The 18,806-nt window shown below is 36.9% G+C and overlaps 1 protein-coding gene across 6 annotated transcripts in view; it reads right to left on the reverse strand.

Annotated features, from left to right (window-relative positions):
* ACACA (acetyl-CoA carboxylase alpha) overlaps nt 1-18,806 on the reverse strand; it is a 2,143,878-nt gene that overhangs the window by 79,263 nt on the left and 2,045,809 nt on the right. For all 6 annotated transcript variants that reach the window (XM_044054575.1, XM_044054578.1, XM_044054576.1 and 3 more), the window contains one exon: nt 11,467-11,637. In XM_044054575.1, coding sequence (XP_043910510.1) covers nt 11,467-11,637 — 171 coding nt within the window. The remainder of the gene's footprint in view (nt 1-11,466; nt 11,638-18,806) is intronic.

Here is an 18,806-nt window from a genome sequence, read left to right on the forward strand (position 1 = left end):
AGTAATGATGATTCCTGAGGAAAGGTGCAGGCTGCTAATTAGCATATTCTAACAGCATTTAATATTTTAATTATTTACATTTTATTGAATGTATGTGTATGAATCAGATAAAAAACATGCATATCACACTGCAGTATAAAAGAACTACAAATGTTGTGTCTTTCGGCTTTTCCCAGTTAGGGGTCGCCACAGCGTAACTCCGGTCCGCTAATAATTGGCAGTAGATTTTTACGTGCCGAGTTGCCGGCCCTGATGCACAACCTTCAACGAAGGTACGCCCATTCACGCATGTCTCCACAAAGAAGATGCTCTAGCTGAGAATCGAACAGGATGTCTTACTGTGAGGCGACAATGCTACTGCAGCACCACCACCACAGTATAAAAGAACTACAAATGATGTGTCTAATTTTTTTTAGCCGGGAAAAATCAAGTCAGGCTGCATTTTCAGGTGTTACTTACCAGTACAGATAAGTTATACGTTATGTACTAGTACACGGAGAACTGCAATTTAAACATAGTTCACAAGTCTGTTTATAGCCTTCAATTACGGGGCTGTAACTGCAAGTCACTAACTACTTTATATATTTAATGGATTCTAATTAATATGAGTATCACACATCTAAGGACTTCATCAACTGTTTGTCCCAGAAACTTCAAGAAAGTCAATGCTCAACAGATCTTAACCCCAACACATTCATTGCAACCAATGTACAAAATATCATCAGTCCTTACTGATTCTTAAAGTGATATTTCATGATGAAATAATGTTACTTTTCAAGTGTGGAATGAAGCTTTACATATTGTGCTGAATAAAAGGGATATCTTACTTCTGCAAGTAACCTAATATCCATTTCTAATACACAGACATTGGATTTTGAGTTTTAGTTTCCTGCTAGCTGTTTTCCGCACCAACACAAATAGAGATGAAGGCTGTATCCAAAAGTAATTAGCCAAAATTACTGCTTATGAAATTATATACATATAGGCTTGGATCACTAACACATGAAGTCTTTAACCCATTCAGCAGGTGGCTGGGTGGGAGAGCTGTACTTTGACAGTTGTGTAATGTATGCTGTGTAGACGTGAGTGAGCATTCCCCAAGTGCTCCATGCTTGCACTTATATTAAAATAATCTGTCTGCATTAACATTCTGCTAGAATTAAGGCCAGCCCACAGGCTAATGGTTTGTTAATATACTGATACAAAATAATACCTAAACTCAGTAGATAACAAGAAATGAGTCATATACCTAGCAAACTATAGTTTGATGTATTGGGAAACCTTTATTCCACAACAGCAAACTGCTCTTAGTTGAACTGAATGGGAGAAATAATCAGAAGCAAACTGAACCACACTAGTCCAAAATGCAGTCAGCTGAATAGCTTTGGTTACTTTGACCAGCGATTAATTATGACCATCGGCAAATGTGGAAAATGTGGGGACATTATATCTAGTCAAAATCCTCCAAGCCCTGAAGAAATTTAGAAGGTCTCAACCCCCAGCTGTGGGGAAATAAATACTGCTCCAGTGTCCAGCATTTGTAAAATGTCCAGAGAGATCTCAGCAGTCCCTTAGTTGTAAGCCATGGAATTTTTAGACTGTGGATATTATCAGCCATAACAAAAAAGCTGCAATTCACAGCCCATGCCTATAATCACACCACATCTTCCCAGAGGAAGAAGACAAAGGAATACTGATCACTGAAACTTCCTCACCCAGTGATCACAATATCTTGCATACAGAGAGACACAAAGTTATAAAATATCAGGATTTTGAGGCAGAAATTAGAGCAATGTGGAAGAAACATACTTATACAGTTCCAATAGTAGTATGAGCAATGGGTCTAATAAAATAAATTTACAGTTGTACTTAGATACGCCACCAATACATGTAACCCTGTATGAATTACAAGAGGAGATAATTCTGGGCATATTGCGGGTGCTGAGAACAGCACTCTTGGCTAACATCAAAAACTGAAACAATACTAATTTCACAAACTCTAACTGTATTCCTCTGACATAGGAATTGGGTCCATTCCTGACTTGGTATTAGAAACTCAAAAGACTTGGAGAAATTAAACTGAAAGAATAGAAGGGAACATTATTTCCTTGTTTGTTGCTGTAAAGATCTACCACCATATTAATCAATCAAGCAATCAATCAGTATAATTAAATGTATAATTATGATTTGAACATAAAAATACAAAAACATTAAACGATAAATTCATAAAGTGAAACCAAACACTGCCACGGGTTCTAAAAATAATAAAACCATAATAAAAAAGAAACACCAGAATCAAAATGAATTATTAAATTTAATAAAAGTAAAAGCTTTCATTCACAAATGTATAAAATGTCTGATGAAGTTCATTTTATACATTTGTGAATGAAAGCACTTCATTATATTTGGTAGTTTGTTTTTGTTCTGGTTAATTCATAAAGTGTTCGAATGAGGTATAAGTACTAAATAAGTTCTTCACTAAAAACAAGATCATATAAACTAACAAATCAGTTCTACATTAAGTAACTAAATTAATTCAGTTAAAGATGGAAACAAGTTAGCAGAAGCTTTATGGAAAAAAAGGTAACACTGTAAGAGACTTCTTAAATTGCTCCAGCTTTGGCTTAAATCTTAAAGGACAAAGTAGTGAAGTTCAAATCTACTGCGCATAGCATAAGAAGGAATTTCAGCTATAACATTCTAAACAGTATGCTGGAATTAACACCAGATCCTTGTCAGCCTATCAGAGAGGTCACAAATGCTGGTAGGACACCCGTAGGCCCTTAATACAGATGGGTCCCATTGAATATTGGGCAAGATATCTCAGTACAAGACTGGTAAATTTTTACCTTAGAGCGACTGGCAGACAGAGCAGATCTCACAAAGCAGGAGTAATGATGGTGTAATTAAATCTCATGGTAACAAGTGAGCACAGGGGAAAGACCAGGAGAAACAAAGGTCCTAAAGTATGAAAGTATGTTCAGAGCCTTGGTTCTGATGGCATAAGCTTGAAAGCAGCTACTTGTCAGCCAATTAAGAATGTACCCAGGCTATCACCTAAAGTTAATGCAAAAAGACAGCTCAAGCAGGTAAATTCAAGCCAGAGAACAATAATACAATAGTCCAGAAAGTCAGTAAGTACTTTAGCTCTAGGAATCCATGGATAAGACTGTTTTAATTGACTAAATATAAAAGCAGATAAACTTTCATGTCAAAGCAACAGGTGCTTCCTCTCAGGTAACCACCAGAGAAAGCATCTATTGCTTTATGAAGAAAGTTCATGTGTTTTTAAACTTGACCAGTAAAAACTGTTTTTTCTATAGATTCGTAAAGCAAAGTACTTAAATGCGTTACGCGTATCTTCCAAAATTGCCAGGGTTCAGGGCTAACACATGTTCTTGACTGAAGAAGTGGTACAGGGGTTTTCAGCTGCACAATGCTGATAATTTATACTGCTCTGTCTGAAACCTTCTACCAGTGGAGATGTGTGTGTGTGTGTATATATATATATATATATATATATATATATATATATATATATATATATATATATATATATCCATACATAACATCCTCAACCTTTTTTTCCCATATTGTGAACAACAGGGGACTAAAAATGGAACCACGAGGGCCCCACACTGCAAAGTGTAGCCTCAAGAAGAGTTAAAGCCAAAAACTACCTCTTTTTTTAAACACCTTTATTAAATTATCACTTAAGACACTGACAAACATACTCTAACAGAAAATAAAATAAACCATTTTAATATTTTTCCATTTAAATACAATACACATCACATATATTTTCTTTGCTACCAAGTCCAACATTACAAAAAATGTCGAATTCCTGCTTTTCCTTAAGCCTCACTCCTCCTCCTGAACATTACTCTGCATGTATCATTCCCACAATTTCCATGTAATGTGCTCCTTCCCCTTTCTAAAACACCCTCTTCCAGTTCTTTTATCTCTTTTATAATATTCAATACCTCGTACACAGTTGGTGTACACAGATTTCTATTTTAGAGTAATTGCTTTTCTGGTAGTCAACAGCATTAAATTTAACAAGGCCTCACTATGTGTAGGCAATTCAGATCCTGTATCCCAGCTCAAAAGAATAATTTCCTTACTTACAGCCATTTGCTCACTCAATATTTGTTACACAATACGCTGTAGGGAATTTTTAAAATCTGCCAACTAATTACGCTCCCAAAACATATATTTCCAGTTACCTCTTTCTCCATCACACCTACAACATTTGTTATCTACCTGAGGAAAAATTATTTGAAGTTTGCTTGGGGTATAAAAATCCTTATGCAAACACTTCCAAGCAAAGATCCTAAACCTTCTGGACAGCCATACATATGTCCCATTGCTTTCTTGTAAATTGCTTTTCTAGTCTCTCTTTCCAATCTCTTCTAACCTTCTCTGATTGATTCTTATAGTTATAATGCAATATTTTATATGCCCTACTAATTATCCATTTTTTTAACAGCTGCTTCTTTTTTAGATTTAACTAAAAATTCTACCAGAGCAGGTCTTTCATTTAAAATTCCCCTATCACTTTCTCTTTGCCTGTACTCAGAGATCAAGCCCTGGGAGGGAAGGCAGTCCATTACCTTTCCAGCTCGAATTATTTGCTTCCAGTATGTTGGTTCCTTGGTCAACTAAAGTCTACATTTTCCAGCAATTATGACTCCTCTACAAAAAACCTTTTGTGTTTTCAGATAAAAGGTGCAGTCTATGAGCCTGCTGTCCTTGAATGCCTATTTGTAACCGCAGCCTGTCATATGTTCTGTCACTGTCAGTCACAGCTGCTCTAGCCTCTCTCTTCTCTACAGTATATTCCTTTGTCCACCAGACATGCAATCCCATTAATAACATATACGATGCTATCTGACCTCTCCTCCACAGCCTTTCCCTTCCCTTCTGAAGACCGTGTGTTCTGAAACGTAGACATTTCACTCACTATCTGCACTGGCTCAGGCCTCCCTTTTGCCATCAGAGATTGCCTCCTCTTCTTACTTCTTGAGCAAGCTCAGCTTATTTTGAAAGTTCAAACCATTAGCTAACAGCACTGATTGTCCCTTTTTTCTAACCTTAATACCTTTCATTTTCACAGTATTTCAGTCATTAGTGAAAGAAAGCAGAGGACACAATTTTTGGTTGGAAGACCCTTGCATTTGCAGCCCACTTAGATCAGCCACTGTAGTTATGCAACTATTCCCGTCAATGGTCAAGTGTAAATGATCTACAGTGTGCATCCCTTGTGCCCCCCCCTACACCATAACTCAATCAACCAATAAGTACACACTCCCTGATATTACTGTCTAGCCACAGCCATTCAATGTAATCCTAAATTATCCCCTTTCTCTTCTGAATTATACACAAATAGTCTTTTCATCATTACAAAAGTGTATGCCTTCCTTGTTACTACTATAACTTACATTTCATTATGAAGTATGGCACAAGATGAGTGGAACTGTACCATGACTTTCATGGTACATCAGTAATGTGTAACATGATATTGGTGCGACAAGAATTCAAATGCATTAAGTTCTTGTGCACAAAGAAGCATAAAAACATGCACACATGTGATGTGTAAGAAAGTTATGTCAGAATCTAGGGACATTTTCTGTCAGTACATTGGTAATCTGGTAGAAAAGTATATCCCTGTTGTTCGTGGAAGACAGAAAGACTATAAATCCATACAACAAAAGGAAGGAAAAAACCAATGAATACCAGCTCTACTTTTCACCAAACGCAATTTAATGCCACAATAAAATTCTCTTAGCGCCTCGGCCACAAATAGCCTTTACAGAGTAAAAATGTCAGCTACTAAAAATCTCACATTTATACTTTGACTTGATTACAATGCCTTCAATTAACCAATTACATACAAATTACTAAAATCCAATTCATATTGTGTTTAAAGTAAAAACACCATTAAATACAACTTTGCCAATTACATTCCTTATTCAACCCATTGGGTTGCAAAGTATTACATTTAATAATAAAAATAGCTTCCTTTCTCCTTAACCTTTGTTTCAACATTTCCATACTGATGTGACACTTGTTCTAAAACTGTTACTTTCAAACTTTCTACTTCCCCCTTATGTACCCTATTAAAGTGTTCTGCTACAGGACTAATAACCTTATTTTTCCTAACATCTCTAACATGTTCCATTATTCTTTCACCAAGACTTCTCTTGGTTTCCCCTATGTAATATTTATTACATAAACAACTTATGGCATAAATTACCCCCTTGCTTGTACAGGTATACGTACCTTCTATTTTATCCACTCTAGCTGTGATATACTGGCAAATGGAACACTTTCCACAAGGAAAAGTTCCTATTCCTATCATATTTCTTAAGATTTTTTTCCTTCGGTTTGAAATATTTACTATGAACTAAAAAATCTTTCAAGTTCCGTCCCCTCTGATAAGAAATTCTTAGTTCAATTTGAAACAATGAAGGGACCTCTTTTTTCACTTGTTTCCAATACCCTCTAACTAATTCATTGAGTTTATCTGAAAAAACAGTATATTTGGAGACAAAGAACAAAAAATTATTAGTTGTAACTTCATTGTTTTTATTTAGTATAATTTTCTTCCTGTACGATTTTGGAACCCTGGCTCCTCTACTATCATAAATTTTAGAATAAATAATTAATAATTATAATAATATAATAATTAGAACAATTAATAATAAATAAATAAGGAGAAAGGAAGCTATTTTTATTATTAAATATAATACTTTGCAACCCAATGGGTTGAATAAGGAATGTAATTGGCAAAGTTTTATTTAATGGTGTTTTTACTTTAAACACAATATGAATTGGATTTTAGTAATTTGTATGCAATTGGTTAATTGAAGTCATTGTAATCAAGTCAAAGTATAAATGTGAGATTTTTAGTAGCTGAGATTTTTACTCTGTAAAGGCTATTTGTGGCCGAGGTGCTAAGAGAATTTTATTGTGGCATTAAATTGCGTTTGGTGAAAAGTAGAGCTCGTATTCATTGTTTTTTTCCTTCCTTTTGTTGTATGGATTTTGGGACTGTTTGAAATGGTTGTATACAATAGAAAGACTATAAATGTTTGAGTCAGACTAGAAAGCTTGAAAACAGTAAAAAAACATATATATCCTCTGCAATATAAAAGAAGTCGTAATAAAGTTAGTAATATTAGATATTTTGAAGCTGGAATTAATTACAGGAAGTTGTTAAGACTAAAAGGGAGAGGATACAAGTCTAAACCTGTCGAAAATAGTTGGTAATAAAAAGGTTCTTTATGCACATTAAAGAAATTATTACAATGTTTCCCAGTTTAATATTAACATTGCTGTAAATTATGTTTTTATTAATGAACCTAGATCTCTGTTCAATATATTTGTAGAATTGCTAAATAGTAGGAACAATAAATTGGATGTTTACAAGATGGAGGAGACTTAATTTATTTGGAATCTTACCTACTGATAACTGCTAATGAAATGGCTAGGGCCACTAAAACTATACAGAGCCACATAGCCACTGGTCCTCATGGACTAAACTGTTTTAGTCGGTATTAGGCTCCATTCTGTTTTATTTTATTTTATTTATTTTTTATTTTACATTTGTTAACTGGGAAATTCCAACTGGACCAGGTCCATTTACAGTCGAGGCCCGGGGAGAAAAGCCCTGAAACATTGTTATAAAAAAAAAAACAAAAAAAAACAAGAGAAGCAAATTTGTACAGCGTTATACAAAGGTCATTTAAATAATACAACATGGAGTTAGACATTTTGCCAAACACTGAAAATATATAAAATAAATTGGAAAAAGACATTTTCCAGGAGAAACAGTCAGGAATTCCATTTAATGTGCAGGTGCATAATGACTGGGACAAAAAGAGGAGCACCATCTTTATGTCAGATTTCCTTTGGTAAATTACATATGGATTAGCAAGTTCCCATAAGTCATGAAGGTTAGGTTGATAGTTGCAAATTTAAAGGATCAACACTGTCTGCAGTGATCTCTGGATAATCTGAGTACTTGGTCTAAGACTAAAAATATGGAATTTAATGCAAAAAAAAAAAAAACATTCAAGGTGATACAGTCTGGGGATAATAATGCATGCTATTCATACAATATAAACAATATAATTCTGGAGGGAGGTAATAGCATAGAAATCTGGGGAATCAGGATAGATAAAAATTTGCTTTTTGAAATAAATTTGTTGGATATTAGGAAATGCTATAGTGTTATTAAAGATACGTTGCACACTGTTACTAGCAGAGAAAAATACATACTAATCCCACTTTTTAAATCAGTGCTATGACTGATTATTGAATATTGTGCCTCAACTGACATCTTTGATAGTGAATAAGTGAAAAAGTTGGAGGGGGGACTTGATACTCACTTATAAATAATGACAATAATGCAGTAAACTTGGAGTAGAATTTAAAATTTACCAATGACAGACTAGGAACACAAACTATCTGTTGAAGTACGCAAGTATAAAATGTCTTTAAAAAGGAGTACTTTTCATTGTAGATCTGGAACATGGGGGAATGGTCTAACTCTGATTGTCAGGAAAAAGGAACACTAAGTGTATTTTAAGAGTTTAGATTACTGGATGGGTTTAAGGGTGTCTGATCTAATACTGAGAGGAAGCAGACTTTCTGATAGCCTATAGAAGGTTTGAGTTTGCCTTCTGTATACACTGAACGTTAAATCAAGCAAGATCATCTGTCTCCTGAACATCACTATATCTCTGCCTACGCGTCTGCACTGCTAACTGTGGTCACTCAGATCACTATACAAAAGCAATACTAGGAAAGCAGTCACAAGGACCATAAGATGCCTAGTTATGCACACCTTTAAGAAGATACACTTAAAAGTTTCTGACTTTGTTTTCAAGCATTTACTAGTGCTTACTTCCCAAAGCGAGCAAGGCTGTACATGACAATCCTGGTGTAAATTTGTGCCTAGCCATCTACATATAGTCTGTGTAAGTAAAACAATCCCCTGTACCCCCCACAACCTTTATTTTATATATATATATATATATATATATATATATATATATATATATATATATATATATATATATATATATATATACAACTTCTGAGACTAAACAACAGTAAAGAAATGGATAAACTTTCTAATCCTCACTGTTATCCATCATTTCTCTAGTACAAATCACTATTTTAATATACCTGGTATTCAACAAAAGCATTGTTTTTGTGTGTGTGTGTGTGTGTGTGTGTGTGTGTGTGTGTGTGTGTGTATTTATATGGGTCCCTGTCATATTACTGAGTGCTCATATAAGTGAACGTTAGAATTGTTGCGTCTTTCGGCTTTTCCCGGTTAGGGGTCGCCACAGTGGAACTCCGGTCCACTAATGATTGGCAGTAGATTTTTTAAGTGCCGAGTTGCCAGCCCTGACGCACAACCTTCAACGAAGGTATGCCCATTCACGCATGTCTCCACACAGAAGACGCTCTAGCTGAGAATAGAACAGGACAATGTTTTACTGAGAGGCGACAACGCTACCGCAGCACCACCACCGCAGTCGAGAATACAGAGCAAAAAAGCTCAAATATTCAAAAAAATCAAGACAAAAAAAGACACAAAGTACCTATTTTTTGCAGTGGGGGCAAGACCCTCTGCACCCTCACACCCACTGCTAATTATATACACTACCTCCAAAACTGCATCACAGTGGGCAAAGGAGCAATACACAATTCCCACTGTGCTGCAATCTTGCACAATACAAAGTCCCTTCTCTTCAATATTTTGAGTGTTCAAGCTTTTAGTCTTGCTATTCTGACATTCACTCATATTACCATTCAATAATATCACAGAGAACAATATTTATATATATGTGTACAAAAGCCACACACATGGTTTCATTAAACACCTTGCTTTGTAACTGCCTGGATAAATTCTAGGAAATGAGCAGAATGAGCATATGAACCCTCAAAACATGCATTTTACACAACCCTGTACAATTTTCAGGCAAACACACCATACAATAAAGAGAAATGAAATGTTTTCTCCCCACAACTCACTAATTTTCTAATTCTCAGTCTGTGGTTACTACACCTTGGAGCAAGAGCTGTTATTAACACACACTGAAAAACAACTTTCTTATTCCTTCTACACAATTGCTCCTTATCCAGAAGGCTGGGAGCTTGGAGAATACTTATTTTGAGTACAAACACATCATTCAAACACATGGCAATCATAAAACAGTCACTCCTGCAATAAATAAAGCAGAAGATTATTACAGACACACATAACACACGCACACGTGTGTGTATATATATATATATATATATATATATATATATATATATATATATATATATATACATGCACACACACACTGTACATGTGTGCACGTACGTATGTGTGTATTATATACGTGTGCGTGTGTGCAGCTATATAGAGAAATTTTATATATATAAATATATATATATATATATATATATATATATATATATATATATATATATACACACGTGTGTATGTCTGCATACCTGCACACAAACACAAAATGCTTTGTTTTTACTTCAGTTAGGGTTTCAAATGATTCTGCAATTTTCCTAGTAAAGGAACTGCTGTCAGTGCACGTTTTGAAAAGAAATGACCTTCAAAGAGTTAGACTTTAATAACTGACTCACTTTCATTTAAATCAATGCACGCAGGTTTTTTTTTTCTTTTTGTAAAAAGGTGCAGTGGTGCAGAAAGTAGCATTGCCAGCTCAGATCAAGAGGTTCTCAGGTTCAGTTCTTAGCTGGGGTGCCTTCTGCACAGAGTCTGCATGCATGCCATGTTGTGTGGCTTTATACCAGATAAGCTGGTTTCCTCCCACCTCACCAAGACATGCTGCAGATAAGCTGGTGTTCCCAAACTGACCAAAGGAGTGCATGTAGTGGGTATCTGAGTTAAACTGTTGCCCTGTCCAGGAAGGGTTTCAATATCTTGTGCACACTGGATGCCAGGATAAGGTCCTGCATACCAAGGTCCATTCAAAGGGCAAGTGATTACTCATACAAAATGATGATGCCTAGGAGCATAATAGTGCTTAATGAATCCATGATGTTTACTATTTTTTCTTCTAGGACCCAAGACAAGGATTTTAAAATTCAAAGGTTGTAGCCACGATTTTGACAAAACATCAAGTCTTAGTTTAGTTGAGTGATGAAGAATACCCTTTGTTGTGCAATAACTGTTATTTACTGTGTAGTATGACTTAGGAACACAAAGACACTTCAATGGTCTAACAATGTACAGTCACTTAAATAAAACTGTTTTATCATTTGAAGTTTTTCAAATTTTAGACTCGCTCTCCAAGTTGTGATTTCTGTAATACAAAATTTTATTAGGATATTCTTTTTTCAGAAATACAGACAACCTTTCTTTCATAATTGTAACACCATGTAAAAATATTTGAATGTGTTAATTTTTTTCTCACATCTTACCTTTACGGTTCCCTCTGCCTCAACATACCAGCGTCGCAGCATGGCCTGTATCTGACCATCAGTAAGCTCAGGATTAGCTTCATGAATCTTCCTCTTGACAGTGTCCTCCAGAAGAAGCCGTCGCAAACGCCAGTAGAAGAAAGTGCGGGAGCTCTTCCACTCTAGCACATCCTAGAGAGGTATGAAATATAAGGAAAACTTTCTTACTTGTAACAGCACTGCCTTTCAGTCTTTAAAATGGACAGATACAATTATATTTTCAGAACATTGGAGTTTGTGTTTTTTTTTTATTAATGTATCACATATTTTGGCAAGTGAAATATTCTGATTCATAGCTTGTGTTCTGTGACCCTCCCCTCCCAAGCAAGAATGACTGATTTTCCTGGATGAGGGTTACCTGATATCTACCCATGCAGAAATCACACACCAAAGCTAGCAAGCAAGGGAAGACAAACCTATCCCTGGTGAGACATCATCCACAGTAGTCATAGCGATTTGTACTACATGCACCAAATATCTCCCCATCTAATCAGAAAGTTGAGCCTATCATGAGTATGTATATCATAGACCCATAACCCAGGTTATAGTGTGGTGCTCTCACTCCTAGAGTCCCATATAAAAGTGCTTCACAACCACTCTCCTCACAGGTGAAGTTCTGTCAACACCACCTTCAACACTGGTAATCTGACATAGGCTGTTCTCTCCCCTCAATCCCCTCCTGGCTTCTCCTGCATCCCAGCCACTGCTACAGCCTGGAACTAGTCAGAAACTAAAACTCTTCACCAAGTAGCCAGCAAAGATCTTTATGGATTTTGTGGTCATCCACTACCATATTAAGGGATTTCAGTCAGCTGCAAGCATGCAGTTAAGCTTTTCTAGTGACACTGTCTAGTTGTTGTCTGAAGTTTTATCATCAGTAACATGACTACCTGTATCACTAGTAGTGTAAATGAGTGGGCAGACATACAAATGCAGCAGATCATTCTCACCAGACTCAAAAGCAGTGGTCTCAAAAAATGGCAATACACAGGAAGAACCCTGGATGGATGAAAGAAGACAAAAGCCATCAGATGTACTGGGTAGCCAAGTGTGGTAGCTAGTTTTCTAAGGAAGTCAAGGGGGTTGTTGAATGGAAAGCAGAGCTGCTTAACGATAGTTACTTGAAATCCTGCTGTCACAGTACTGTTTTCATACATGCTTCTTTCAGGAGTATCTTGCTCATTGAGTATTCATATGAAAAGTCTGAGCCCCAAGCAGAAGTAAGAGATTTTTACTGCAAAAAAGTATTGCATCTGCAGCTAAAGAAAGGAGCTCATCCATGCAGACATGACATTAAAAAATGTAACCAACATTAATAAACTTGAGGGAAAAGGATCCCATTGATTGTCTGAAATATTGGGGACCCTAAATGTAAAACAGCCAGTCCACAGGACAGCCTTGCCAAAGTCAGCATACACACTAGAAGCAAAGTCTCGGCTAGTGAAAGCATAGCTTGTCCTTAACCATATGCACATACTTTTGTCACTACTAACTTAAGGCATGGTATAGAGCATATGTGCCTTTTGAGACATAAGCCTTCAACTGACCAGTGTGTGCTTTGCTGTATCTGATACAACAGATAGCAAAGAATTGTGTAACAACTGAAAAGTTACGGTTTATAAACTGTCAGACTCATGCTGAGGTAAAGGAGAGAGAAAGAGAGACTCTGATTTTATATAATAAATAATATTTAAGGATACTTGTCATGTTAAAAGCTGTTTAACCAAGATTCCTCTCTCTGAACTTGCAAGCAGTCTTGTTTCTGGAATAAAAAGTGTAAACACCATCTTAGGAAAACACTGAAATATGTACATTAAAATAATATACCCCACACCAAAGTGCCTTAAGTTTTCCAAGACAGAAGGAGTAGCACATAAGTTAAATTATTTCTGTTTCTAAATGAGATAGGGCGAGCTGCTCTAAACAAACCTTGAATTCCAAACCAATACTGAACACTGATTAGGGGTTTCAAGGGGAGAAAAACTGCCTTAGGAAGGTCTGGTTAGCTCACAAATGAACAAGACTGTAATCCAGGACATGAATTTGAATATCCAGTATGGACATATTAGCCCATAGCCTGTAGCCTGATACCCTTGTATGTGAACAGTTTGCTGCAATTAAGTGACTGGCCACTAGGTGGCGCCTTACCATAAGCTTTCTGCATATCAATTCCTACACCTATTTTCTTTACTATACCTCCCCAACCCTGTTTTCAGCTTTTACTCTTCACAGACTTACTCTTTTACCTTTCTCACCCTTGTTATAGGGTACTTTTAACCTTATTCTACCTCTCTGACATCCATACTTTCCTCTTACTAGCCTCTTAACTTACTTCTACATTCTCTCACTTTCAGACCTACCTGCAGAATTCATCCACTTTACAGATTGTCATCCTCAATAGTACACTCTCTTGTCACTACCCGCTCCGTTCGCCCTTTGGGCTCAATCTGCTCCCCTACCCTGCCCCTAATTCCCACCCACCCCCAGTGGTCCTACATTTATTCCTCTATAGACACACCCCCTGTACACCTACTTCAATCACTCTAATCTCATCTTTACCACAACCAGCCTCAATCTCTTAAACACACCCCCTGATACTTTATCTCTCATCCCCTTTGGTAATATACAACACCTACTGGCACACATCCTAATCTACCTATAAAACCTATCTCAACTTTAAATTCCCACCTCACCATCTATATTAAGTTCTTCTCAATCATGCCATACCAATCACAACTATTAATATTGGTCTCACTCCTACCTGCTCTAACCACAACCTACCTCTTAACCTCCTATGAACAACCCCTCTACTCTACCCTCCTCTTCCCTTCCAAACACACTTTAACGCCAGTACTAGCCATATCTCCAAACGTTCTAAATTTCACTTGCAAACTCAGCTACTTACTAGCTAAATATCATCGACTAGTTCACATCAAATATAGCAACCTAAAAACTAAAAAACTGTTCGACTACTATTGTAAGCCTCTCCAACCTAAGCATTTTACATTACTTCACTCCTTAATAGACGGGGACATTCATCCTAACCCTGGCCCAAACTTTACCCATACCACTAGAAACTGTAGCCCCCAACCACCGACCAAACCTTCCAATTCACTCTCTATTGCTCATCTTAATATACGCATTATCTGTAATAAAATAGCTCAAGTTCATGCCCTTCTAGATGTCCACCAGTTTGACATCCTCTGTTTATCAGAAACATGGCTAAAACCACAATAAAAGACAATGAAATCACCCCCCCAGGATATAGCATCATTCAACTAGACTGCACAATCAAAAAATGTAGAGGAGTAGCAATTCACTACAAAGCAGAACTACAAGTTAGCACCGTAAATCTTAACATACCTTTAGACAATAATGCCGAAATTATTATCTCTAAATTCCAGCTTAACATACACAAAGCCATAAACATCATCTGCGCCTATCTTCCCCCAGGAAATAACAATAGTATACTCAAATACATCCTAAATTGTCTTTCTTCTAACCTCCCTCAAGAAACCATAGCACTAGGAGACTTTAATATAGATTGGAATTCATGTAGCAGCACTAACCCCACCACACTTATTAACCTTTATGGTTTCTCGCAAGCTATAAACTCCCCAACCAGAATAAATAGACTTAATAAAGAAAGTACCTTGGATTGCATACTCACTAATAGTTCTCATCAAACTTATACTACAGGAACCCTTCCAGATGACCTAAGTGACCATTCACTAATATATATTATCAGACATAAAACCAGCCTAACTATCCCTAACACTATCAGAACAGTATGCTCCAAAAAACACTTTAACCCCGAGCTGCTCCAAACAGAACTTAAACAATGCAACTGGACACCTTTAAAATCTCTCCCTATAAATAAAGCAGTTGAATACTTTAACTCCACTTTCTTAACGATCCTAGACCACCATGCCCCAACACGCTCTATTAGAAATAAAACTAAACCAGCCCCTTGGCTCTCAAATAATACTAGGCAACTAATGCTTCGCAGAAACAAATCCCGGGCAAAATGGCGTACTACTAAGAATCCTACAGATCACCAAACCTTTAGGCAACATAGAAATAATACAAAAAAAAGCCATCCTACTAGACAAAAAGAACTACTATCTCCAACTACAACAATCCTCCCTCAAGGAACTACAAAAATTTTGGACTAGTATTAACAAACTTCTATACCCAGGCAAAACCATCACCCCTAACCCTCTAGGCTCCAACCCTAAAAATCCAATACAAACAGCCAATGCCTTCAATTCTTTCTTCACTGATACTGTCCAAACGCTTGCAAACCATTTATCCCCCAATACCTCTAATCTGCCTACTCCCACTACCATCCCACCCCCATTATTCCATTTAGATCCAGTACCCACAAGCTACATCTGCTCCCTACTCCAAAAGCTAAAACCTACCACCTCCTCAGCTGACAAACTCCCAGCAGAATTCCTGCAAAAAGGAGCTAAAGCTATTGCTTATCCCATATCCATACTGATAAATAGAACCATAAAGGAAGGTACTATCCCATCTATCTGGAAAATTTCTCATATCATCCCACTACATAAAGGTGGGAACTCCAATGACTTTTCCAACTTTCGCCCCATAGCTCTACTCTCCCCACTTGCAAAAATAATGGAGAAGTGCATTCACAAACAGCTACTTAACCGCCTTCTCCATCACAACCTACTACCTAACTGTCAACATGGTTTCCGACCTTTCCACAGTACCACCACTGCCCTATCCTTCACAAACTGCATCAACAACAACCGCAACAAAAATATTCTTTCCTCTGCAGTCTTTGTTGATTTTCTAAAGCTTTCAACATGGTTAATCACCAACTCCTTCTACACATACTGAAGTCCCTTTCACTTGACCCTCTATCTATGAATTGGTTTCCATCTTACTTTGAAAACAGACAACAGGTTGTATTCTGGCAAAATAAACCTTCCTATCTCACTAGGTGTTCCACAGGGCTCCATACTAGGCCCACTCCTGTTCTCCATTTATATCAATGACCTTCATTTAGCCATTCCACTTTCCACCTGCATCCAATATGCAGATGACTCTACTATAATCTGTTCAGCCACTTCCCAGGCCGAACTTCAGTCTCTCACACAAAAAGCTTTCAACACTGTAGAACAATGGTTCTCTAACCGCTGCCTCCTCCTCAACCCCCAAAAAACTAAACTTTTGCTCTTCACACCAACCCCAAAGTCCACCCTTCTACATTTCACTCTCACATCTAATAATGGTACTCTTATTTCTCCTGACCCAACCACCAAACTCTTAGGAATTACAATTGACAATAACCTAAACTTTGATACTCACATAAATACCACTATAAAATTAGTTAACAGAAAACTAGGATCCCTCTACAGAATCAAACCCTTTTTTACACCAGAAGCTAGGACCGCTATAGCCAGAACTCACTTAATCTCAACCCTACTCTATGCTTCTCCCATATACACCAACCTCTCTAAAAACAACCTCAACAAACTAGCTATATCATATAATAATATTGCTAGATTTGCTACCAGCTCTCCTTTTAGAACTCATCACTGTCTGAATCTAAAACAACTAGGGTGGTTAGAATTTCTTAACCAGCTTCAATTTCACCAAATTACAATAGCCCATAAAACCCTGTATCAACCTAGCAGCACTCCTATACCTCAAGAACCTACTCTCCTCAAACAAAACGTTGATTAATACTACCAAATCAAAAAACTCAGCAGGTGACTCCTTGTTCTCTAACTCTGTCAGAAAAGTATGGAATCAACTACCACGTGACCTTACATCTCAGACCTCACTCCCACTTTTTAAAAGGAATCTAAAACTATTTCTCAATAACCACTGGTTATGCTCCTGTACCAACCCTGACTAACTTTTTTCCTTTACTCTTATTTTCAGCCTACATCCACTACAATCTTCCCTACAATACCTCTATATACTATGTTCTGCATACAAATCTATCTTTATATGTATATTATTGTTATTGTTTACTTTGAGTAGTATAACTATGTACAACTATTGAAAAAAAAAATTTTTTTTTTGATTTAATTAATTTTTGTTATTTTGTTATAATGTTTATGTAACAATTGTTGCTTCTTACTTTGTAAAGCTTATTAATTTTTTGTATGTTTTCCTGGAGCTTTTCTCCCAAAGCCTCTACTGAAAATGGACATGTATCCAGTTAGACTAGCCCGGTCAACAAATGTAAAATAAATAAATAAAATAAATATGGATATACATTTTCAAAATGGCAGTGCAGTTCTGAATCAGAAAGCAGTGTTAAGCACACTCACAGACTAGCTGAATGGTATTGGAAAAGATGCCTCTGCTGCCAGGAATCCAAATAAATGACTGGCTGAATGGTATTGGAAAGGATGCCTCTGCTGCCAGGAATCCAAATAAATTACTTTGATTTTGGAGACCACTGTAGCTCCTGTAGAAATACTTCTGGCCGCTAGAAGGGATTGATACATCCCATGAGACTTCAAAGCTGGTAAAATCTAGGTGTTCAGGAGCCAGGCACAAAGTCAGCATGACTTACTGATGAGCTGAATCCAAGACCTATAGTTCTACATCACTGGATTCTAGCAAGCAAGAACATAAAGACTGCTATGTAGATATCTGCCATAACAATCTAGAGAATTTTGGGCAATAGTTCAACACATGAATATCTGCTGCCTATGAAGAGAGTTATTAGCAAAACACGTTGCAAAGCAGTTCTTTTTTCATAGAAGAAACCTCTTAGTGCCCAGTGTAGCTGCTGTTGGAAAGACCCTTTGGGAACACCTCTGTTATTTTCTTTTATTTTGTTCTCGGAAAGCTAGGAAAGAGGAGAAAAACTTGGCAGGAGTTGGTAGGGTTAAAGAAATACCAAATATAATCTTCCACTAGGTGGAAAGATGAACTGCTGGTTGGGATGCCCTAGAAAATCTGGAGTTATGGTATATAAATATATCTAACAACCTATCTGCTACAGGCTATCACACTGTAAACAAGTTCCAAGCAGCAATAATCTCAGACAATCAGCCTGGCAGGCCTTGAGACGGGCTTATCAAAGCTTGTTGCCACTTGCAATGACTGACACCAGTGTGTGTGGGTGGATGAAGCAGTGACCACACAGTTCTTTTACAGAAACAAGTAGTAAATGCAGCTGCAACTATGGCAGAGTGGGATTTAACTAACTCTGAAAGAGAAGTTTCCCTGCTGGAAGAGCAGAAAGGGGTACAAAAGGACAACAAAGAAGATATAGTCTAACCACTGGCTTCCCTTGTCTGCCTTAGGCA

This window comes from Protopterus annectens, chromosome 13.part0 (genome assembly GCF_019279795.1).
Source record: "Protopterus annectens isolate FY-2018-M chromosome 13.part0, PAN1.0, whole genome shotgun sequence".
In the NCBI taxonomy this organism is placed as follows: Eukaryota; Metazoa; Chordata; order Ceratodontiformes; family Protopteridae; genus Protopterus; species Protopterus annectens.